The 25,836-nt window shown below is 40.8% G+C and overlaps 1 protein-coding gene across 1 annotated transcript in view; it reads right to left on the bottom strand.

Annotated features, from left to right (window-relative positions):
- Positions 1 to 461: 461 nt before the first annotated feature.
- Positions 462 to 25,836, bottom strand: part of trappc10 (trafficking protein particle complex subunit 10) — a 41,220-nt gene continuing 15,845 nt past the window's right edge. The window contains exons 5-23 of the mRNA XM_067432235.1: positions 24,702 to 24,897; positions 21,281 to 21,392; positions 20,479 to 20,726; positions 19,228 to 19,374; positions 18,952 to 19,066; positions 18,022 to 18,098; positions 17,855 to 17,946; positions 17,612 to 17,752; positions 16,288 to 16,400; positions 14,964 to 15,466; positions 13,563 to 13,704; positions 12,572 to 12,730; positions 10,908 to 11,131; positions 9,459 to 9,559; positions 9,252 to 9,378; positions 8,891 to 9,055; positions 5,852 to 6,032; positions 2,572 to 2,766; positions 462 to 1,202 (exon numbers count right to left, since the gene is read on the bottom strand). Of these exons, the coding sequence (XP_067288336.1) occupies positions 961 to 1,202; positions 2,572 to 2,766; positions 5,852 to 6,032; positions 8,891 to 9,055; positions 9,252 to 9,378; positions 9,459 to 9,559; positions 10,908 to 11,131; positions 12,572 to 12,730; positions 13,563 to 13,704; positions 14,964 to 15,466; positions 16,288 to 16,400; positions 17,612 to 17,752; positions 17,855 to 17,946; positions 18,022 to 18,098; positions 18,952 to 19,066; positions 19,228 to 19,374; positions 20,479 to 20,726; positions 21,281 to 21,392; positions 24,702 to 24,897 (3,280 nt within the window). The 3' untranslated portion in view covers positions 462 to 960. The remainder of the gene's footprint in view (positions 1,203 to 2,571; positions 2,767 to 5,851; positions 6,033 to 8,890; positions 9,056 to 9,251; positions 9,379 to 9,458; positions 9,560 to 10,907; positions 11,132 to 12,571; positions 12,731 to 13,562; positions 13,705 to 14,963; positions 15,467 to 16,287; positions 16,401 to 17,611; positions 17,753 to 17,854; positions 17,947 to 18,021; positions 18,099 to 18,951; positions 19,067 to 19,227; positions 19,375 to 20,478; positions 20,727 to 21,280; positions 21,393 to 24,701; positions 24,898 to 25,836) is intronic.

The following is a 25,836-nucleotide window of genomic DNA, read 5'->3' as shown; positions in this document are numbered from 1 at the left end:
GTCACACTCTCTCACACTCACTTTCTCCCTCACGCACATCTCACACATACAAAGTCACACACACAACTCATATTTCACTCCAAAATCAAGATTTTTTTTTTTACATTTTTTAGAACCATTAAGATTTTGTGCATTGACAATAACACATTCCCCCAAAATTATTGAATGTGCAACAGAACAATTCATAATCCCTCTAATTTATATAATAGTCTTGAAAAATGAAAATGATGCTTTATCATTTTCATTTATAATTTTAATATAAAAATCCAGTTTTGGGGATTATAAAAGATACAACCAGTGTGACGTTTACTTATACTTTATGACTGACTAATAAAAATCATCATATATTATTATATTTATATTGACTTTGTTCTCACCACATGGTCATGAAAATGCAAAAGAACGAATCCGCTAAACTTCTCCTGCTTTTGGACTGAAATATGACCGTCTCCCGCGATGCATGAAACAAAAACAACATTTATTGTCATTCTGTGTTTAAATACGATCATTCGACGACATGTCAATCATGTGACATCAGCAGGAAGGGGCGTGTTCGAACAACACCGTGTCGATAAAGCGCAAATGTCACAATGATGTCGTTTCCCCGGAAACCTTCAAAAAAATAAAAAAGTTGAATATTGAAATCCCCGAAATCCCAGTGAACGCATCATGGACTGTTTGTTCTCTTTAAATATCATCTATGTATTGAACAGTATGTACAGCAAGTGGCGCTCATCATCAACAGCGAATGAAGCTCTCACACACACACACACACACACACACCTGAGCACGGAGAGGAGGGGCTGCAAGGCATTATGGGATGTCTGAGGGAAGCCGTCGAGAGTCTCTCACGTTAAGTGCGTGACGGAGTAAAAATGAAGTCCAGTTGAAGCCGGTGTCCGATCGCGCACGTGACCCGTGTCCGTCGGGGTCATGTGACCCGTGTCCGAGCGTCCGGGGTCATGTGACGTTGACCTCCAGCACGTGATGGTCAGTGGCGGGCAGCACGAGCACCTGGCGCCCCTGGGTGCCGTTGAACACCTGTCCGGGTGCGAAGGCTTGGCGTTTGGGCATCGGGACGCCGCGCGGCTGAGGCTCGCCCAGAGACTGGACACTCCCGCGGCTACGCAGGCTCGCCGAATCCGCCTGATCGTCCAGAGCTTTGTCCAGCAGAGACAGGCTGTCGTTCTCCAGGCACGAGTCTGTCGGAGCAAACACAGATCGTAAGTCTGAATCAAACGACTCACTCGGATAAATTAATACAAACCGAATCAAATGACTCACTCGGATAAATCAATACAAACCGCCGAAACAAATGACTCACTCAGATTAATCAAAACCAACCGAATCAAATGACTCACTCGGATAAATCAATACAAACCGCCGAATCAAATGACTCACTCAGATTAATCGAAACAAACCGGATCAAATGATTCACTCAGATTAATCAAAACCATCCAAATCAAACGACTCACTCGGATTAATCAACAAAAAAAACAAAACGAATCAAACGACTCACTCAGATTAAACGAAACAAACTGGATCAAGCGACTCACTCTGATTAATCGAAACAAACCAGATCAAACGACTCACTCATTAATCAATACAAACCGCCGAATCAAACGACTCACTCAGGAATTTTTGAAAACAAACCAGATCAAACGACTTACTCAGATTCACGAAACAAACCGGATCAAGCGACTCACTCTGATTAATCGAAACAATCCGAATCAAACGACTCACTCGGATAAATCAATACAAACGGCAGAATCAAATGACTCGCTCAGATTAATCGAAACAAACCGGATCAAATGACTCAATCGAAACAAACTGGATCAAACGACTCAATCGGATTAATCGAAACCATCCAAATCAAACGACTCACTCAGATTAAACTAAACAAACCGGATCAAGCGACTCACTCTGATTAATCGGAACAAACTGAATCAAACTACTTACTCGGATTAATCAATACAAATCAAACAACTCACTCGGATTAATCAAAACAAACCGAATCAAATGACTCACTCGGATTAATCAATACAAACTGAATCAAACGACTCACTCTGATTAATCAAATCAAACAACTCACTCGGATTAATCAATACAAACTGAATCAAACGACTCACTCGGATTAATCAAATCAAACAACTCACTCAGATTAATCAATACAAACTGAATCAAACGACTCACTTAGATGAATCAAAAGAAACTGAATCAAATGTCTCACTCAGATGAATCAATACAAACTGAATCAAATGACTCACTCAGATGTATGGCAATATAACCCATAAGAGACAATGACAGAATGTACTTCACAAAATAATAATAAGTATAATTTAAGGAATATTACACAATCAAGATACAGCACTGTACTGATGCTCTGCAACACTGAAGAAAATAAATAAATTAAAAAAGCAAAATTTGATGTATTTTCATTTGATTGCCTTTTTTGTTAAATGTATTGAACTGTTCAAGTTTTATGAATTAATTTAATTATCACTTTTGATTGGTGTTAAATCATAAATCACGACATACAGGAAACTGAATGAGAAATGCTGGTCATGTGACCTGTGTCTGGCGGCAGGACGGCGTTGGCCTGATGGGGCAGGTACTTGAACACGCGTATGTTGGGGAAGGGCAGCTGACCCGCGAACAGCGGCATGACCTCCATCTGAACTTTGTGCGTCGCCATGGCAGCGACCGGCATAGACACGACCCCTGAACTCTTGCCACACACCGCCCAGTTACTGTGGTTGTCGATCACTGGAAACACACACACACACACGCACAGATAAACCCAACCACTGAAGACATTTTCAAAACAATAAATTTCAAATAAGTTGACGACCTTTGGGGTCACATTCAATTACAACTATTATAATTACTGCGGTTTTCTAAATCATTTACATTTATAATACATACAAAACTATGCAAAATCCATCCGCTAACCGCAGGAATTATGGGAAAAATGGTGATTTACTTTTATTTGTAATGATTTATGAATTCATTTGACATTATGATATAATTATTAGTTTTCCATCAACTCACAAACACCAGCTTGAAAAACAATTTCATGTTTTTTTGTTATGAATTTAATTTTTTTAAATGATTTATTTATTATTTGCCTTTTTTATTTAATTATCAGTTTTTCTTTAATCCACTAACCCCATTTTAGAAAAACAAAATATATACTTTTTTTATTTATTTTAAAATGATTTAATAATTAATTTGACATTTATGATTGAATTATTATTAGCGTTTCATTAACACACAAACCTCAGTTTGGAAAACACATGCCATGCTTTTAGTAAATTATTCAGTATTTTATTGGTAACATTTTTAAACGATTTATTAATTAATTTGGCATTTGTATGATTTTATGAATTTTTCATTAACCCACAAGCCCCATTTTGGAAAACTATATATAAATATGATATATATTAGGGATGCCACAATTCTCCACATAATATGGAACCGTTCGGTACGGCACTCCCGGTTCAACACGCGCTGGGGAATTGAGTTTTCTCCTGGTTTTGCATTTAATTCATTATTTATATTTCTCTCTGTTTGAAATATTCCTCTCAGTTTATGTCAGCTGTGTGTGTGTGTGCTGTGAGTCTACGCGCTGATATGAGCAAATCTCCAATCATATGCACTAAAGATAGGGGGTGTTTAGCCGCATTTAGAGCCGGTTAAACATTTCATTCCCGCTCTACATCCGCTGAACTATATAACATTACTGAACTATATATAATATATACTTTTAGGATTTATTTATTTTGTAATATTTGAATATGATTTAACAATTCATTTGACATATGATTTTATTAATTTTAAGCTCTTCATCTGCTCAGGGTCATGAGTGTGTGTGTGTTCTCTGTCTGAGGAAGAGTGTGTTTGTTGCTTGTGTGTGTGTGTGTGTTCTCTGTCTGAGGACGAGTGTGTCTGTTGCTTGTGTGTCTGTGTGTTCTCTGTCTGAGGAAGAGTGTGTCTGTTGCTTTTGTGTGAGTGTGAGAGAGAGTGTGTGTGTTCTCTGTCTTGATGAAGAGTGTGTCTGTTGCTCGTGTGTGTGAGTGTGTGTGTGTGTGTGTTCTCTGTCTTGATGAAGATTAGGTCTGTTGCTCGTGTGTGTGTGTGTGTGTGTGTTCTCTGTCTGAGGACGAGTGTGTCTGTTGCTCGTGTATGTGTGTTCTCTGTCTGAGGAAGAGTGTGTCTGTTGCTTTTGTGTGAGTGTGAGAGAGAGTGTGTGTGTTCTCTGTCTTGATGAAGAGTGTGTCTGTTGCTCTTGTATGTGTGTGTGAGTGTGTGTGTTCTCTGTCTTGATGAAGATTAGGTCTGTTGCTCGTGTGTGTGTGTGTGTGTGTGTGTGTGTTCTCTGTCTGAGGAAGAGTGTGTCTGTTGCTTGTGTGTGTGTGTTCTCTGTCTGAGGAAGAGTGTGTCTGTTGCTTGTGTGTGAGTGTTCTCTGTCTGAGGAAGAGTGTGTCTGTTGCTTGTTTGTGTGTGTGTGTGTGTGTGTGTTCTCTGTCTGAGGAAGAGTGTGTCTGTTGCTTGTGTGTGTGTGTTCTCTGTCTGAGGAAGAGTGTGTCTGTTGCTTGTGTGTGTGAGTGTTCTCTGTCTGAGGAAGAGTGTGTCTGTTGCTTGTGTGTGTGTGTGTGTGTGTGTGTGTGTTCTCTGTCTGAGGAAGAGTGTGTCTGTTGCTTGTGTGTGTGTGTTCTCTGTCTGAGGAAGAGTGTGTCTGTTGCTTGTGTGTGTGTGTTCTCTGTCTGAGGAAGAGTGTGTCTGTTGCTTGTGTGTGTGTGAGTGTTCTCTGTCTGAGGAAGAGTGTGTCTGTTGCTTGTGTGTGTGTGTTCTCTGTCTGAGGAAGAGTGTGTCTGTTGCTTGTGTGTGTGTGAGTGTTCTCTGTCTGAGGAAGAGTGTGTCTGTTGCTTGTGTGTGTGTGAGTGTTCTCTGTCTGAGGAAGAGTGTGTCTGTTGCTTGTGTGTGTGTTCTCTGTCTGAGGAAGAGTGTGTCTGTTGCTTGTGTGTGTGTGTGAGTGTTCTCTGTCTGAGGAAGAGTGTGTCTGTTGCTTGTGTGTGTGTGTTCTCTGTCTGAGGAAGATTGTGTCTGTTGCTTGTGTGTGTGTGTTCTCTGTCTGAGGACGAGTGTGTCTGTTGCTTGTGTGTGTGTGTGTGTGTGTTCTCTGTCTGAGGAAGAGTGTGTCTGTTGCGTGTGTGTGTGTTCTCTGTCTGAGGACGAGTGTGTCTGTTGCTTGTGTGTGTGTGTGTGTTCTCTGTCTGAGGAAGAGTGTGTCTGTTGCGTGTGTGTGTGTGTTCTCTGTCTGAGGAAGAGTGTGTCTGTTGCTTGTGTGTGTGTGTGTGTGTGTGTGTGTGTGTTCTCTGTCTGAGGAAGAGTGTGTCTGTTGCTTGTGTGTGTGTGTGTGTGTTCTCTGTCTGAGGAAGAGTGTGTCTTGCTTGTGTGTGTGTGTTCTCTGTCTGAGGAAGAGTGTGTCTGTTGCTCGTGTGTGTGTGTGTGAGAGAGTCTGTGTGTGTGTGTGTGTGTGTGTGTGTGTGTGTGTTCTCTGTCTGAGGACGAGTGTGTCTGTTGTGTTTGTGTTCTCTGTCTGAGGACGAGTGTGTCTGTTGCTCGTGTGTGTGTGTGTGTGTGTGTGTGTGTGTGTGTGTGTGTTCTCTGTCTGAGGACGAGTGTGTCTGTTGTGTGTGTTCTCTGTCTGAGGACGAGTGTGTCTGTTGCTCGTGTGTGTGTGTGTGTGTGAGAGAGTCTGTGTGTGTGTGTGTGTGTGTTCGTTCTCTGTCTGAGGACGAGTGTGTCTGTTGTGTGTGTTCTCTGTCTGAGGACGAGTGTGTCGTACCTTCATACATCAGTCTGGATGTGCGAAGGCCTTCGGTCTCGCTGAACTCCTCGTCGGAGCGATCGGTGTCTCCGGCCTCAGTGAGGCGCGTCAGCCACACCTCCAGCCTGCAGAGGGCGCCGGTGCGGCAGTGCGGCTCGTCTGTGGCCGGACGGATCTCCGCTCGCACGCTGTACAGAGTCTGACACACACAGACAAACATCAGCCGGTAAACCAGCCACTCTCACACTTTTCTGATCTATCTGTCCCCAATTACCCCAATAACATGGTGATTAGGCTTGAAGTTAGCCTGTTAAAGCTGCAGTATGTGCGCTTGAGCTCAGAATCTGGGGACATTGGTCTTCACCTCACAGCCGGTGGGAAACAATCGGGCAGAAATCATGTTCATGGATGAGATTATGAACATTACTGTAGTATGGAGCAGAGCAGGAGCGAGTGTTTCGTATAGAGTCTGTGAAGCTACTAGCCTGACAAGCCAGAGCCACATCAAGATGTTTGGTCTGGAAGCTCCCCATTGACGGCTCAATCTGAGGGGCGGATAAACGGCTGTCTGTCAAACTCCCTCTGCACGCGATAGGATAGCGCTACACCAACCAGAGCAACGAAGGTGAAACAGAGCTGATAGATTAAACATTCGCCGTATCCGGTCGGCTAAACTCCGAACACATCTTCCCTTCTTCAGAATGACTTCAGTGCCGCTCTCTGTTCTTTTCTCAGAGAAAAGCTTAACTCAAGTCTTCCAGAGTCTTCCTGAGTCTAAAACTGAGATTATTTTCACTGGACCTTCATCACTCACTAATAAAATTCCCACCAACTTCACCTGTGAGACTGCTGGCACTCTTATCAAACCATCTACTACTGTTAAAAATCTTGGTGTAATTTTTGATTCTTCGTTATCTTTCCACTCTCACATTAATTCCGTCACCAAATTAGCATTCTTACATCTACGTCGCATCGCTCAGCTCTGTCCCTTTATCAGTATCTCTGATGCTGAAACACTCATCCATGCGTTTGTCACATCATGTCTTGATTACTGCAATGCACTTTTCATTGGCCTACCAGCTAGCTCCATTTCAAAATTACAATATATTCAAAACTCTGCTGCCAGACTACTCACACACACCAAACGTTCTGCTCATATTTCCCCAATTCTGCATGATCTGCACTGGCTTCCTGTGTCTTACCGTATTAAATTCAAAATTCTTCTTCTCACTTTTAAGTCTCTGCACGGCCTTGCTCCCCCTTACCTCTGTAACTTCTCCCCTTCAACCCTACTCGCTCTCTACGATCTGCTGATTCCAACTTTCTCGTTGTCCCTCGGCATCGCCTTGCTTCAATGGGAGGCAGATCATTCAGTGTAATAGCACCCAAATTATGGAACTCTCTACCCCGACCACTCCGTTTTGTTGCCACTATCTCTGATTTCAAATCCATGCTCAAAACACACCTCTTTTCTGAATGTTATAGGTCTTAAAGATGATTTTTTTTTTTTCTTCCTCACTCCGATTTCTGTATTATTATACTTGCACTCTCAATTGCCTACTGTTGTTCTGTCTACTCTGTTTGTCACTTGGCTTTATTGTTGTTTGTTTATTGTAAAGTGTCCTTGAGCTCTGGAAAGGCGCTATATAAATAAAACGTATTATTATTATTATTATTATTATTCCAGAGTCGCGGTCAAAGCTGATTCGACAGACCGCCGCCGCCAGTTTCTGTGTTTACTAGAAGCACGCAAACGCAACTCGGCCGTCGTCATTATGGCCCCGCCCACTGACTCTATACACGATGTGATTGGCCCGTCCAGATTGTGAGGAATACAGCTCAGAAGGGTATTGAGAGTTCCTAAACGACACTTGCGGGCAGATTAAATTTGCTGCCGCTAGGGTGCGTCTAGATTTCTAGGCTAGGAAGCTAGGTAATTGCGCGTTGCATTCTGGGCAGTCGCCGCCATGTTTTAGGTCACGCTCAGGAGCGTACGATGATAAATACGAATCACTAGAGAAAACAACGACTGTATTCACGTTAATACTTTTTAAGAACTGCTGGCACTCACTTATGCCTAGTTCAGACTACAAGATATTTTGGTCTGTTACGATGGTTACTGTGTCAGATTAGGCGATTTTTACTCCTAAAATCTTGTCGTGTCCTGGACTAGAAACATGTCTACACTACACGTTGCTACTCGACCAATCATCGCTTGTTGTCACGGCGTGTGTGATGTCATTGACTTTAAGGAACAAGAGCGTAAACAAGCGATGTCTGAAGCAGCGTGTTTTGGCTGTTTTATGTTTAGAGAAGCGCAAAAATAGAAAGAAAACCCGACAAAGGACACGTTCCTGGCTTGCTGGAAGAGGACATTATGGGCTGTCAATCCTCCACAGAGAATATGTGATATCAAATATCAAACAATATATTCGAATATCTACGGCCCACCCCCATTTAAAAAAAAAAAACGGAGATTCAATCACAAATGCATTAACAGTCTGACAGTCATAAACAGGACTCAGGCCTGTATGGAAAAATAAATTGTTAACTTAATGTTTGAAACAGCAGGTTATAATCTTTAGTGTAAATTAAGATATGAAGTGCCACTATATATGCAATCATCACAGCTTTCAGTTTGTCGACCGCATCAGATGTCGACGCCGTCCTCTCCAGCGGCTGGAATGTGTTTACTGATGTGATAGCAACTCTCAATGGCCACCAGGACTTATACGGTTTTATAAAAGCTATTTATTTATTTTTGGACCCAAATGTATTTTGGATGCTTCAAGAGACTCTAATTAACCCACTGATGTCTCATATGGACTACTGTGATGATGTTTTTATTCCCTTTCTGGACATGGACAGTATAGTGTGCATACACTTGCATACGCTCTCGGACTAAATATAAAATATCTTAAACTGTGTGTGAAGATGAACGGAGGTCTTACGGGTGTGGAGCGACATTAGGGAGAGGAGTTAATGACAGACATTTCACTTTTGGGTGAACTAACTCTTTAAACCCACACACTCCGTCTGCGAGAGAACGAGACTCACCGAAACGCTGTCCAGTGTGAACTCGTAGCTGTAGGGCTTGAGCTCCGCATCCGGCGCGTCTGCAGGGGCGAAGCTGGCTGAGAACACACACTGCAGAGAGACGGGCGGTACACCACTCCACCGCAGCTCCCACACGCTGAACACACACTGCTGACTGAACACCAGCTGCACACACACACACACACACACACACACAACAAGGAAACATTCGATCAATTACATCGTGACTGTTTGTCACTGAATCATGAAACACTGCAGACCCTGATAAAGGTCCCGAATGACATCATCAATTATATCCTCTAAATGTTTGACCTCGTATGTGGTTCATTTGAGTAACGGCGGAGTGTGTGTTCAGACTCACGCTGTGCGCTTTAGTGTTGAGCGAGAGCAGCTCCAGGGCCGGTGTGTGCTGATTCTCCGACAGCCTCTGATTGGTCAGCTGAAAGTTGGTGTCCGATACATTCTGAAGGCAAACCTGGATGAACTTCCTGTTGGGATGAAACCACACAGGAAGTGCATGAAAGCACTGGTTGCTATAGTAACAGTGAGGGGTCATAAGGGTCAGTACCTCCGTCCTGTAGACAGCAGCGAGTGTTTGACTTTGAAGGGCACGTGGAAGATCAGCGAGACCAGGGTGGAGTAAATGGACCAGGGACAGTCGACAGACACCTGCAACACACACACACACACACACACACACACACAAACACTATGAAGGGCCTTCAGGGACACACTGTGTACGAGTCGGATTTGTTTGAAAATAAGAGCAAATTACATTATATAAATTTATTTAATCATCTCCAGTCATTATATATATTTATTTAATAGTATTTGTTATAATAGTAAATAAAAAAATGTATCTTTCAATAAGTATAAATACACTTTACATATTAATATATGCACACACTCCAGTACAAATTAAGAGACCACTTTACATTGAGAAATGTATTTATTAATATCTAAAGTATGTAAACCTATTCAGGGTTCGTGCACCTTTCCAAAGGTCAAATTCAAGCACTTTCGAGGTCCATTTTAAGGATTTTTCCAGCACCTAACACCGCCGTAAATTACATACCAATACATTGTCAAAATTATGATTTAGTGTTATCATCACATTAAAAAGATAATAATGCTATAAACAGCAAAAATTGTGTTTCATAAAGCAGAAGGATCAGATATTTAACCATATCACACGTTTTATTTATTTTAAATGTATCACTGTCACTTTTATTACAAATATTATTAAATAAACATTTTCATTATTTAGACTTAGACAAAATTCCATAACACTACAATTTATACATATTTATTTATTAATCATTTTGAAATATATTTTAATTATGAAAATATATATATATATATATTATGAAATATATTTATTTGAAGATTTGCCATTTTTGTTTTTATTATTATTTTAAAAAAACATTTAATTAAATACATTTTTTTTTTGACTTGGTCTCTATTTTTTATTTTGTCTGAAACCTACAACATGTCATGACAAATTTCAATTTTGCATAATTTATAAATTAATATAAATTAATATATTGTATTATATATTGAAAAACTTAAAATGACAATTGTTAGTGATTTATTTTTATTTGTTATATTTTTAAATAATTAATTCATTATTTTAAACATTTTTATGATTTTATTAATTACTAGTTTTTCATTAACTCACAAACCCCAGTTTGAAAAACATTAAATATTCATGTTTTATTTTTATGATAATTTTTTTTGTAATATTTTGCATGATTTATACATTATATTATGTTATAGAGAGAATTTTTATTATTATTATTATAAATATTTATTATTTTCATTATTTTGATTTTCCAGGCCTGAAACCCCAACTTCAGATGTCCATGACACTAAAATTCTTAGTTTTCTGATAGATTTTCCTCTCTGTATTAATGTATCAAAGTAACCCCATAAATGGACAGATTGCGGCTGATCTCAGTGATGAGCGTGCCTTGTGCGTGATTTGTGTGTGTGATGTGTGTGTGTGTGTGTGTCAAACCTTCTGGTCGATGACGGCCGCGCCGCTGAGGAAGCGTGCTCTGCTGCGGTGGCGGATCTGGCCGTTGGTCAGGTGATCGTTCTCCGCCCGCGCAGGGCATGCTGGGATATGGCACAGCACCTCCAGCAGGAACTCCAGCGTGTGATAGGGCGGAGTCAGGGGCAGAGAGATGCTCGTCACCTTCTCAGACGACTGGATGGACAGAGCGCTCTCACACACCAGCTCTGAGACAAGCATACACACACACCTTCAGGTTAGGGGTCACCAATAAGTATAAATCCTAGGGCTGTCAATCGATTAAAACATTTAATCACAAGTAATCGCACGATTACCATGAGTTAACTCGCGTTTAATCGCATGATTGTTGAGTTAACCCTTTACTACATGGCTACCATCTAGTGGAGGGGAGGTTGAATGAAATTTGACAACCTATTTGACAAAATTGTCCGTTTTATTCAGTGACGCATCTTGTCGAGTAAACTCGACCGTGGCGCCTAGAGGGTTAACTCGCGTTTAATCACACGATTGTCACGGGTTAACTCGTGATTAAATCGCAGGATTGCCATGGGTCAACTCGCGTTTAATCGCATGACTGTTATGAGTTAATTCATGATTAAATCACAAGATTGTCACGGGTTAACTTGCGGTTAGTGGCACGATTGTCACGGGTTAACTTGCGGTTAATGGCACGATTGTCACGGGTTAACTCGCAGTTCATCGCACGATTGCCATGGGTCAACTCGTGTTTAATCGCAGGATTGTTATGAGTTAATTCGTGATTAAATCACAAGATTGTCACAGGTTAACTAACGGTTAATCGCTGGATTGTCATGGGTTAACTCGCGGTTAATCGCACGATTGTCGCGGTTAATCGCACGATTGTCACGGGTTAACTCGCGGTTCATCACACAATTGTCATGGGTCCACTCGCGGTTCATCACACAATTGTCATGGGTCAACTCGCGTTTAATCGCAGGATTGTCATGAGTTAACTTGTGGTTAATCGCACGATTGTCAAGGTTAACTCACGGTTCATCGCACGATTGTCACGGGTTAGCTCGCGGTTAATCGCAGGATTGTCATGAGTTAACTTGTGGTTAATCGCACGATTGTCACGGGTTAGCTCGCGGTTAATCGCAGGATTGTTATGAGTTAATTAGTGATTAAATCACAAGATTGTCACGGGTTAACTAGCGGTTAATCGCTGGATTGTCACAGGTTAGCTCGCGGTTAATCGCAGGATTGTTATGAGTTAACTTGTGGTTAATCGCACGATTGTCAAGGTTAACTCACGGTTCATCGCACGATTGTCACGGGTTAGCTCGCGGTTAATCGCAGGATTGTCATGAGTTAACTTGTGGTTAATCGCACGATTGTCACGGGTTAGCTCGCGGTTAATCGCAGGATTGTCATGAGTTAATTAGTGATTAAATCACAAGATTGTCACGGGTTAACTAGCGGTTAATCGCTGGATTGTCATGGGTTAACTCGCGTTTAATCGCACGATTGTCAAGGTTAACTCACGGTTCATCGCACGATTGTCACGGGTTAGCTCGCGGTTAATCGCAGGATTGTCATGAGTTAACTTGTGGTTAATCGCACGATTGTCACGGGTTAGCTCGCGGTTAATCGCAGGATTGTCATGAGTTAACCTTGCGCCTCACCTCCTGTGCTGCTGATGATGCGAGCGCTGCATGAGGACGACTGTAGCACCGGCATGGACTCTGTGTTGCTGAGCTGCAGCGCGTCGCCCTTCTTCACGCTGTAGTGACCCGTCAGGATGCTGAACTTCACCTGCTGCGGTAACCCGGCCAACAGGTTCTCTGAGGACACACACACGCGTCAGAACAACTCATCACTCACTCACACACACATGCGTGCATGGGCATCGGAAGCAAATAAAAACATTGCAAAAAATTATTTTCTTATTTAGTATTTTTGTCTTGTTTCTAGTCAAAATATCTAAAAATTCTTAAAACAAGAAGTATTTACTAGACAAGCAGAAGTAATTGTCTTGTTTTGGGAAACAATAGCTCAAAATGAAGAGAGTTTTTGCTTAAAATAAGCTAAATAATCTGCCAATGGGGTGTTTTCTGTTTGAATTAAGATTATTTTTCTCACCCCATTGGCAGATTATCTTATTTTATTTTAAGCAAAAACTCTTCATTTTGAGCTATTGTTTCCCAAAACAAGACCAATTACGTTTGCTTGTCTAGTAAATACTTCGTGTTTTAAGAATTTTTAGATGTTTGGACTCGAAACAAGACAAAAATACTGAGTAAGAAAAGGATTTTTGCAGTGAAGTGGGTGGGTCCTCTCTCTCAGAATATTTTTTTACTGGAGTAACGTTAGATGCCATATTTACGTTAAATACAAATATATGATTGGGCCAGAGAAAATTACGTAAATCAGTTATTTACCGTGGCTATTGTGTATGGGTAAGAGACGCGTGGCATCAAGTTTTGACTCAAATCAATCTGAGGTTCGAATCCGCCTTTAGCCACACTCGCTCTACTCCCTTTTCCCATCACATATCAGATCAATATTAAGAGTCGTAAAAAGTGGGAGGGTCTTACACACACACACACACACACACACACACACACACACACACACACACAGGTTCCGACGCCCGTGTGTGTGTCAGAGACTGACCTGTGAGCGGCTGGATGCTGAGCTGAGGCTCCTGGGAGTAAACCTCGTACTGAACCACAGGGTAGATGTGCGGCAGGACGAACTGGACCCGGCCCACCGAGGCACACAGCTGGCGGAGTGTGTATGTGCCGGGCTTCTGGCTCTGGGGAACAGGGAGTCATTTAAAAAAAATGTAAAATTAGTTTTTGTTTTTAAAATGTAATTAATGCTTAAGTAAGTAAGTCTTATTTTGGATGGTATTTCTAATATTTTTTTTGATTTATTTATATTTATAGTTACTATTTTTTATGATTTCATTTTTTTGTTTATTTTCAAATGAGTTATTTTAATTTTACAGTTTCTGATTTAAGACATTTTTAGAAAGTGATACATTTTGGATGTTTTTATTTAAAAAAATATTTATTTTAATGTTACACTTGAATTAAATAATTTTTAGTAAGTGTTTTATATTTAGTGTTTATATTTTACAAATGTTTACGTTTTATGCATTTTTAGTAAGCGTTCTATTTTGGATGGTTTTATTTTATATATTTTATAATTTTTAATGTTACTATTTCTATCATTTCATTTGTGTTTTATTTAAAAATTTTATATTTTTTGATTTAATTAATTTTTGGTAAGCATTTATATTTTATTATTATTTATTTTAATTTTACATTTTTAAAAACAAATTCATTTTTAGCAAACGTTTCATTTTGGATGGTTTTATTTTATATTTATTTTTATTTTGTTATGTTACTATTTCTATAATTTCTGTATTTTCTGGTTTACAAAATTTAGACATTTTATTTTTAGTGTTTTTATTTAAAAATGATTTACCTTAATGTTACACTTTCATTAAAATTTAATTTGACATTTTTAAGATTTAATACATTTTTAGACATTTATTTAGATATTTACTTTAATGTTACACTTTATTAATATTTAATTTTTAAGATTTAATACATTTTTAGTAAGTGTTTTATTTTTAGTGTTTTTATTTTAAAAGTATTTACTTTAACATTACACTTTATTAATATTAAACTTCATATTTTTAAGATTGAACACATTTTTAGTGTTTAATTTTGGATGGTTTTATTTTATTTTGTAATGTTACTATTTCTATGATTTCAGTTGTCTAACTAAAATGTTTTATAACATTATGATTTAAAACAATTTTATTTTTATTTTTAAATTATTTACCTTAATATGTTACACTTTCATTAATGTTAAATTTTACATTTTTAAGATTTAATACATTTTTAGACATTTATTTAGATATTTACTTTAATGTTACACTTTATTAATATTTAATTTGAAATTTTTAAGATTTAATACATTTTTAGTAAGTGTTCTATTTTGCTCGTTTTTATTTTATTAGTTATTTTTATGATTGAATTAGTGATGGGCTTTTCTTCTCACAGGTGCGGTGAAGAGGATGGTGTTGTTGCCGGGCAGAAGCGTGACATCCCTGGCCTTCAGCATCTGTGCCCCGTCCTCCACAGCAAGGGCCGCAGGTGCAGTGATGGGCGTGTCCAGCGGGGCGGCGCTGTCGGGCCGGCGCATCAGCAGGTGCATGTTCTTACACACCACACCTGCCGTATTCAGCCCATTATCAGACGGGCTGTGCTCCTGGATCTCACACAGCTCCAGCGCCGGAGAGCCACACACCGGACTGGCTGCCGGGAACACCACTGTGCCGTCGGGGTTCTGTGCGGCCCGTTTCGGAGCCGTGGTGCCCGGCTGCTCCAGGGTGAAGTGGATGCTGGCGCTCAGCTGCTCCACCTGCACAGGTACGGGCATCAGACTGCACAGGTGGAGCTCCATCTGCAGCACGGCTCCCACATGAACCAGAGCCGAGCCGGGTCGGAAACGAAGCTCATGAAGCCGAGTGAAGGAGCTCATGCTCAGAGCAACACGCGCGTCTGTGAGACAAGAGACAACAGTGACACCTGCAGTTAAAGGGTTAGTTCACACAAAAACAAAACTCCTCTCCCTAATGTCGCTCCACACCCGTAAGACCTCCGTTCATCTTCACACACAGTTTAAGATATTTTATATTTAGTCCGAGAGCATATGCAAGTGTATGCACACTATACTGTCCATGTCCAGAAAGGGAATAAAAACATCATCACAGTAGTCCATATGAGACATCAGTGGGTTAATTAGAGTCTCTTGAAGCATCCAAAATACATTTGGGTCCAAAAATAACAAAAACTACGACTTTATTCAGCATTGGCTTCTCTTCCGCGTTTGTGTTCAATCCTCAAATAAAGATTCAAACGGTTATGAATGCTGAAATCACGTGACTGGCGATCCTAATCTTGAATCGATTCACTGACTCATAACGGTTCGAATCATGAATCGATTCACTGACTCATAACGGTTCGAAGCTTTGTTCTGAAATCGGCCATCACTATATAAGTCGTTATTTAGTGTTTTTGCGCACTAACTCTATTCTGGCCTCTTCATCAATGATTGTAGAGCCGCTGTAGTGAGATGGGCTTTGTAACGACGTCTTTAGTGCCTTTATGGGTCTTGAGAGAGGAAATGACATTGGTGTCAATGAAGGCCTTTCTGAGCCATCGGATTTCAACACTAATATCTTCATCAGTGTGTGAAGATGAGCGGAGGTCTGACGGCTGGCCAACCACAGGAGGAATTAATGATAGAAGTTTCATTTTTGGGTGAACTAACCCTTTAAGCGTCCTGTCCTGACACTTATGGCTGTGGTAAACACACTGACCTTTCTGTTGACCGGTCTGGCTGGCGAAGGTCAGGATCTCCTGGCAGAAGTGCTTCCTCTGGTCATCACTCAGGTTGGCATCGCTGGCGAGCAAAGCGCTCGTCTGGAGGTATCTACACACACGGTCAAAGAAACCACACGCAGAAAACACGGCAACTGTAGGAACCACACGCCACCCACATGATGAAGACTCAGACTACGGTCAGTATGAACATCATCTCTAGGGCTCCAGACTGCGAACAAACGGTTGACTTTTGCAACCTTTTTTCCTGCCGGTGCGGCTAAACTTAATGTAGTACCGCTCACTGTAACCATGGGATTGTGGCACATATAGTCCAATGCCAATTTCAGGCGTGCAACTTTCTGAGAGTGAAACTCAAGCATATATCAAGAGCGTCACACTTTTTTTGCACTTCAAACCTTTAAATATTACCAATATAAATGTTATTTTTAATGCAATGACCAAAAATATTATTTGTATTCTAATTCTAAATTTTTAGGATGTAATTATTTTTTATTGAGCATTTTATTTTGGATGTTTATATATATATATATATATTTTTTTTTTTTTTACCATTTAATTTTCATTTAAATGTTTCATTTTAAAATAAGTTTTTTAATTTTACAATTTTTGATTTAATAATTCTTTAGAAAATGTACAATTTTAGAATGATTTTGAAATAAATACTTTTTTATAGCAATTTTAGAAACTATAAATGTAACTTTTTGAGAGTGAAATTCAAGAGCCACTTTTTCTGCACTTCAAAGCTCTAATTATTATCTAATATAAATGTATTATTTATTTTAATTTTTCGTCTATTTTATTGTTGTTTTGTAAAACTACAAGCATCAAAATGTAGGAAAACTAACACGTGACGAACAAATGATTTTATTTAAAAATTAAAAAAAGACGTAAAAGGGCCCACTATAACCAGTAGATGGCAGCAGAGGAGCACTTATCCTCTCCCTATTATATATGTTTAATCACACGTTTTGCTTTTAGATTTATATTTAGATATTATGAAATCCCTTTTAGTAGTTTAAGTATACTGTATACAATACCATTTTTGAAAGTTAATTTAATTATTTTTAACTCAAGCTCAAGTGCTTTACTGTCAAATGTGCATTTACAAGATTTTTTATTATTATTTATACCTCTTATTCTTAAGTTGGGACTTAATCCGCCATATTTCTCCCATTAATAAATAACATGAGCTCAGGGTCTTTGCATATCTGTAGTCTTTGGCTGTGCATAGTTTGAGATTAACATGATAGGGTGACGTGTTTGATCATTCAGACGCGATCAGAGATGAGTGAAGGATACTCGTCCATCTTCTGCAGCTGCTTCTGACACTCTGCGATCTGTTTGCGTGTGTGTGTGAGCGGTAAACTCCAGCTCTCGGACACATACGACTTCAGAGACTCCAGAAGGAAGGTCTCAGCACTCTGAGGGTCTCCCTTCCTCCTACACACACACACACACACACACACACACACACACGATTAATCCCCATCTCCCTCTGGAGGATGTTATGTTATCCGTGCTTCTGATCCTCCAGAGACTCACATGTAGAACTCGGCCAGACTCTTCCCCAGCAGCCGAGCGGAGCGCAGCCGGCCGATGGCCCTGTACATCTCCATGGCAGCGTGAGACAGCTCCTGAAGAGACAGAAATAACCAGGCTAATCACAGCACTAAAATACACACACGGGTTCAGATGGACTAAACACTCACCAGATAGTGTTTCTCAAAGGCCTCCACGGACGATAACGCCTCCTTGAGTTTTTTATATGGACTCTGAAGGCTGTTCGCTGAGAGAGAGAGATTACAAACACATTACAGACATACTTTAAAAAAAGTACATATACAATATTTACCGTATTAAGTCAGTTTTTTTCATAGTTTGGCTGGTCCTGCGACTTATAGTCTGGTGCGACTTAAATGTGACATTTAAGCGTGTTTAAAATGATGTTATGACGTTCCTCTGTGCGTTCGCTCGCCGCTGCTGTGACATGTTCACACTGCTAAGAGTAAAGCGCTTCTGCAGAATAAAACCGAGGGTAGCGCAGATATGACACGATTGACAGGAGACTCGCTCAAAGGCTATGCTGACACGTCCCGATCTTTAGTTAAAATAGCAATTCTCTCACAATTTACAAATAGTTGGAAACATTTGGGATATTGTAAGTACTCAACTGAACAAATATATAACACTGGCCTAGTGGTCTTTGGATATTTTACTGCAAAAATACTACATAGTGCAGCTTTATGCGAATCAATCGGATGAACCAATGATTCATTCATAAAGAGAGCCATTTAGTGAATTCATGAATGAATCAATCGGATGAACCAATGATTCATTCATAAAGAGAGCCATTTAGTGAATTCATGAATGAATCAATTGGATGAATCAATGATTCATTTATAAAGAGAGCCATTTAGTGAATTCATGAATGAATCAATCGGATGAATCAATGATTAATTCATAAAGAGAGCCATTTAGTGAATTCATGAATGAATCGGCATTTTGAGCAAATCAATCGGGTGAACCAATGATTCAATCATCCATTCATAAAGAGAGTCATTTACTTAATTCCTGAACTGAATCAGTGTTTTGAGTGAATCATTCAGTGGTCCATTCATGTGTTATTTTAGGCTAATTACCCGTTTCGGGTCTTTCTGCTCCCAGACCAGCCAGCAGGTCGACGGTTTTGTTCAGGTCCTCAGAGTTCGGGCCGTTCTCGGACACCAGACCACACAGATCACCCAGAGATTTCAGCTGCCAACAAATGAACACATGGTTGTTGGGTGTATTTAAATTTATATCCATATCAGCTTCACAGGCTTCAGATTCAACATTTAAACACAAATAGACACCCTAAGTGCCCTAAAACACATGTGCTGAACACGGCCTGATTAAACCCGTAAGAGTCTCAGTACCTTCTCGGTGGCGTAGGTCCACAGGCCCACGGTGTGGGAGAAGTTGGCCTCCAGTTGGCTGCGCTCGCAACAGCCCTCGATCCTGTGCAGGACCTCCAGACAGCTGAGAAACACCCAACAGTCCAGCGCACCGCTCACCACACACACCTGCAGCGGGGACAGCCGTTAGAACCACACACACACACACAGTCCAGCGCACCGCTCACCACACACACCTGCAGCGGGGACAGCCGTCAGAACCACACACACACACACACACACACACACACAGTCCAGCGCACCGCTCACCACACACACCTGCAACGGGGACAGCCGTCAGAACCACACACACACACACACACAGTCCAGGGCACCGCTCACCACACACACACCTGCAGCAGGGACAGCCGTCAGAACCACACACACACAGTCCAGCGCACCGCTCATCACACACACCTGCAGCGGGGACAGCCGTCAGAACCACACACACACAGTCCAGCGCACCGCTCATCACACACACCTGCAGCGGGGACAGCCGTCAGAACCACACACACACACATGTTGGTCTATGTGGTTTACAGGGACTCTCCATAGGCGTAATGGTTTTTATACTGTACAAACCGTATTTTCTATCCCCTTACACTGCCCCTAAACCTACCCATCACACACACACACACTGCCCCTAAACCTACCCAACACACACACACACTGCCCCTAAACCTACCCATCACACTCACACACACACACACACACACACACACACACACACTGCCCCTAAACCTACCCATCACAGGAAACATTCTGCATTTTTACTTTCTCAAAAAAACATCATTTAGTATGTTTTTAAGGCCATTTGAATTATGAGGACATTTGATATGTCCTCATAAACCACATTTATAGTGTAATACCAGTGTAATACCCATGTAGTTATACAAATTTGTGTCCTCATAAACCACATAAACAGGCTCACACACACACACACACAGTCCAGCGCACTGCTCACCACACACACCTGCAGCGGGGACAGCCGTCAGAACCACACACACACACAGTCCAGCGCACCGCTCACCACACACACCTGCAGCGGGGACAGCCTTTAGAACCACACACACACAGTCCAGCGCACCGCTCACCACACACACCTGCAGCGGGGACAGCCGTCAGAACCACACACACACACAGTCCAGCGCACCGCTCACCACACACACCTGCAGCGGGGACAGCCGTCAGAACCACACACACACACACACACACACACACACACTCCCGTACCTCCAGCAGCCGCAGCTCTTGTACGCAGTTGTGCAGCAGCTCCAGGGCCCGAGCCGTGACCTCCCAGGGCCTCTGCAGGAAGATGAGCAGCGTGCACTGGCGAGAGAACAGGTAACTCCGCAGGTCCAGCAGACTGGCCCCGCCCCTCTGGATCAGATCACGCTTCTCCATGTCGATGGGTCGCCGTAGCAACAGCCCATTCCAGCTCCGCACCGGCTGGCAGAACGAGCCCAGCCAGTGCACTCCGTCTAACACCAGCAGAACACAGCATTTTATTTATACAACATACATTTTATTCTATTTCAATAACTCTATTTTTATTTTTTTTATTTTTTAATATTTTCTATGATGTTTATATTTTATTAATTTAAATTATTAACATTTTATTTCATGATTATTAATATTATATATATTAATCTTTTTTATAATTTTAGTTATTGTAGTTTTTAGTATAATTTTATTTAATAATTCTTTAAAAAATATTTATTATATATTATATATACTTTAAATATTTTATTCAATAATTCTATTTTTATTTGTTAAAAAAAATATATATTTTCTAAGATATTTATATTTTATTCATTTAAAATTAGTTATTTTATTTAATGATTATTAAAATATGTATTTATTATTTTTTTAAATAATTTTAGTTTTTTATTTTAACGTTTTATTTCATACTTATTTAAATAATAATTTATTATATTTATAAATATTTTATTCTATTTCAATAACTATATTTTTATTTGTTTTAATTTTTTATATTTTCTATGATATGAACATTAATGCACAGGTGACGGTTTACCTCCAGCGCCGAAGTTGAGCACATACTGAGTGAAGAGAGCGTCCAGCTCATCGTACTGGACCAGAGCGTCCTCAAACTGCTGCAGCATCTCAAACACGAACGCCAGCTCCTCCTGACCAACACACACACGGTTATACATCCGGACACAGGGTGAGTGTGTGTGTGTGATTGACAGCGGCCTTAGCCAATAACACACCTGGCACATGGGCCGTGTGTGTGTGTGTGTGTGTGTGATGGGTAGGTTTAGGGGCAGGGGCTGTGTGTGTGTGTGCGTAATGGGTAGGTTTAGGGGCAGGGGCTGTGTGTGTGTGTGTTGTGTAGAACACAGGGTGTGTGGTGCGTCAGTGCAACAGTGATGGAGTAGTAGTGCTTGTCTTAGCAGGATGCTTCTGCTTGCCACTTTCTGCTTTCAGCTACTGCCACCGGATAGCCCTTTGTTCTTCAGGAGCGAAAAGAGGAGCCGAGTGTGTAAATGGTAAATGGACTGCATTTATATAGCGCTTTTAACAGACCCTATGGCCATCCAAAGCGCTTTACATTTTTGCCTCGCGTTTACCCATTCATACACCGACGGCGATGTCAGCCATGTAAGTCGCCATCCAGTTCATCGGGAGCAGCTGGGGTTAGGTGTCCTGCTCATGGACACTTGGTCAGGTGGAACCGGGGATCGAACCACCAACCTTCTGGTTTGTAGCCAACCTACATGGACCACTGAGCCACTGCCGCTGTGTAAGACTCCTCAGCCGGTACATAGCCTCTCCACTGCCAAGATTTCGTGCACGGCTCCTCGTAGCACACATGGTAACTGGTCCCCTGCGGTTCCAGCAGAGCCGGCCTTTCCATTAGTCAATATAGGTGGTCGCCCAGGGCCCCGCCTTATCTTGGGGGGGCCCTCAATGTTAAGATCTTTTATTTAACTCCAATTTTTATGATCTTGCCTAGGGCCCCACAACCTCATGGGCGGCACCGGGTTCAAGGCTAAGTTGTACGGGATCTCGGAGCAGCAGTGGGCCCCAGAGTCGCGGCATGCAGGCCCATCGGTGAGTGGAAATGCCCTGATGCCCGTCAACCATTGTCCCAGCTATGGGTAAATAGACCTTATGATACCCCTCCCTAAACCTGTCTGACAGCTGTAGGTCTTCTGGTAGTTGTGGAAAGTGAAATCTGAATTAGAGGTTAGATCGGGCTCAAAAAATCAAGCCCGACCCTACCCGAGCCCGGCCCGACACATTAACTGTAATTATGAGCCCGAGCCCGATTTAAACCCGACCATTTTTTAATACGTGTGTGCTTTGACGAGAACGAGCCTGTAATGAGCAAAGTGCAGCGAAGCGGACCGGTGAGACGAACTAACATTGATAAACTTAAATGAGTTGATAACGCCGCTGTTTTCTCCACAGCGACTGTACAGCCAAATCTAATTTTATTGCAATATTGTCCTGTTTAACACTGAAGCTGCTTTGAAACAATCGTCATTGTAAAAGCGCGCTATAAATAAAGCTGACTTCACTCAATAATCCGCAGGCGCGCTCATGATCCGCTCACCGGTAAACTGATGTCTGCTCAAATCCAGCTCAGACATTTATCTGGAGCTCACTTTGTTGTAGCCATTAAACAATGTGTTTTTCCCTTCATATTTATGTTTAAATATTATAATATTATTTTTACATTTCATCTGATTATGATGAGTGAAAAGATGCGAGTGGGTCAGAAATGATTTTGGTGGTTATATGTAGTTTCGTTTTGTTGAAAGCATTTCTTTCGTTTTGTTTAAATTGTATCTTAATTTTAATAAAGGTTTCTTAGGCCAATTGCCTGGATTTAATAAATAAAAAGCAAATAGCAGACTATAATCGTGAGGTGAAGTCGTGATCGCTTTCATTCCTCATGCACTGGAGCGCGTCTCATAAATAAACCCAAACTCAGCAGCTACTCGCCTCAGACATGAGAAATATGAGTATAGAAAGCTTGAAATGTCCACTTTTAAACGAAACGATTCAAAGATATTTAATTAAACAAAGTGCGCAGCTCTCGACACCGAGCGTTTCTGTTCAGACGCTGCGCTCCATCGCTGCTCGAGCTGTGAGTGTAACGCGCATTTACACTAATCCTGACTTGTGCAACTTTGTAGCCGACACATTTGTTTCTTAGTTGTTGTATTAGTTCTTACTTTGCTAAAAATATATATAATTTCTGATTATAGCGTAGCTTTCTGCCCACCCAATTAGACTAGTAAAGTAGGCTAATGATTAAAAAAAACAAACGCTTGATCAAGGGCCGGCCCAACCCGGCCCAAGGATAGTGCTGGGAAATCTAGGCCCGACCCGCGCGGGTCAGGTTTGGGCTCGGGCAGAGAATCTAAACTCTAATCTGAATCACGTTGTTTAAATATTTTCTGGGCTTCTCCTCATTCTTCCCCCTTGACTTTATCGGACTTTATGTCTCCACGTCCCCCCGACTGTCTCATAGACAGTAAAGATTGCCTGCGAATGTCTCCTCCTGTCTATACGGTAATTTCTCTACTGTGCGACAGAGTTGCGTTTTTCACGTGATTTAAGCAGTTTGGATCACGTGTCATTGGTGACCCGAATCATTGATCGATTCACCGATTCATTAGCCGTTTGAATCTTTTTGGCGGAACGCGGAAGAGAAGCCAATGCTGAATCAAGTCATAGTTTTTGTTATTTTTGGACCCAAATGTATTTTGGATGCTTCAAGAGACTCTAATTAACCCACTGATGTCTCATATGGACTACTGTGATGATGTTTTTATTCCCTTTCTGGACATGGACAGTATAGTGTGCATACACTTGCATACGCTCTCGGACTAAATATAAAATATCTTAAACTGTGTGTGAAGATGAACGGAGGTCTGACGGGTGTGGAGCGACATTAGGGGGAGGAGTTAATGACACATTTCATTTTTGGGACTTGATAGATCAGGCTGGCAGGTCACCTGTGCCACTGCAGTCTTTCAAATACACCAAACAAACCAAGACAGACGATCCGAGAGACGCATCAAGAGACACCAGCAGGCGGCTGGAACCCCCCTGGTGTCTGGTTTCCCTTGCTCCATCTGCGGAAGAGTGTGTGTGTGTGTGGCTCAAGGATTGGACTCAACGCCCACGAGAAGTGGCACCAGCGGCAAAGTGTCATCATCGAACATATGATGGACAGCTAAGATGGTGTGTGTGAAGGGTAGGTTTAGGGGCAGGGGCTGTGTGTGTGTGTGTGTGTGTGTGTGTGTGTGTGTGTGTGTGTGTGTGTGTCTGTGTCTGTGTCTGTGTGTGTGTGTCTGTGTGTGTGTGTCTGTGTCTGTGTCTGTGTCTGTGTCTGTGTCTGTGTCTGTGTCTGTGTCTGTGTCTGTGTCTGTGTCTGTGTCTGTGTCTGTGTGTGACAGCGGCCTCAGCCAATAACACACCTGGACCATGAAGTAGTCGCAGAAGCTCCACCCGGGCTCGGTGCGCTTCTCTCGGAGCGTTCGCATCTCGTCCTCGAAGCGGCCCAGGTTCCTGGTGAAGGACATCAGCAGCAGCGTGCGCAGTTTGGTGAGGAACGAACTCCACGACTCCTGAGAGCGAGACGACTCCTTCAGAGGGTCAGACAGAGCCACACACCTGACACACACACACACAAGGTTAGGTTTTTATGAATTGTGGGGACTTTCCATAGGTGTAAAAGATTTTAGACTGTACAAACTGTACATTCTATCCCCCTACACTGGCCCTAAACCTACCCATCACACACACACACACACACACACACACACACACACACACACACACACACACACACACACACAAAACCTACCCATCACACACACATACACACACTGCCCCTGCACCTACCCATCACAGGAAACATTCTTTAAAAATATTTTCTTTACATTTTATTCATTTTCAAAAGTATGCATTACATGTTTATACTTTATAATTTTTAATAAACAAATAAAACAATATTGTATAAACATATAATAATATAAAAATACATTATACTTTAATTTTTATATTACATTTTTTATTAATTAGATTTATATATTTTTTAAATAAAAATATAATGAAGTATAAAAAATAGCTCCGTGTCTTGATGTGATGTTTTTATTATATTTTTGTTACATTTTAGCATAAAAAAAAGTTTTAGTTGTTTATTTTTGACATTTGCAAAAAAACAAATACTTTTTTACATATTATTTTTCATAATTTAGTTTATATTTAAGAATATTATAATAAATCAAATAAATGCTTTCGAAAATGAAAAAAATTATGCTTTTATTTTTATAATAATTTGTAATTTTTTTTATTAAAATATAATAAACTATAAAAAAAGTCTTGATGTGATAAGTTTATTATACTTATATTTGATGATTTTTGTATTTTAGCTTTTTAAATATCTAAATTATGTTTATTCTTTAAATGTTAATCATGTTACATTTTTATTATATTTATTTACTTTTGTTTATATTTTTAACAAAAATATAAAAATACTAAAAATAAACTATTTTTAGTTTTTAAATAAACAAATAAAATAAATATTATGTTAAAATATAATACAATCTA

Source organism: Pseudorasbora parva, chromosome 22 (assembly GCF_024679245.1).
Source record: "Pseudorasbora parva isolate DD20220531a chromosome 22, ASM2467924v1, whole genome shotgun sequence".
Lineage (NCBI taxonomy): Eukaryota > Metazoa > Chordata > Actinopteri > Cypriniformes > Gobionidae > Pseudorasbora > Pseudorasbora parva.
Note: the sequence above shows the minus strand (reverse complement) of the source record. Positions and strands in the feature narration are given on the sequence as shown.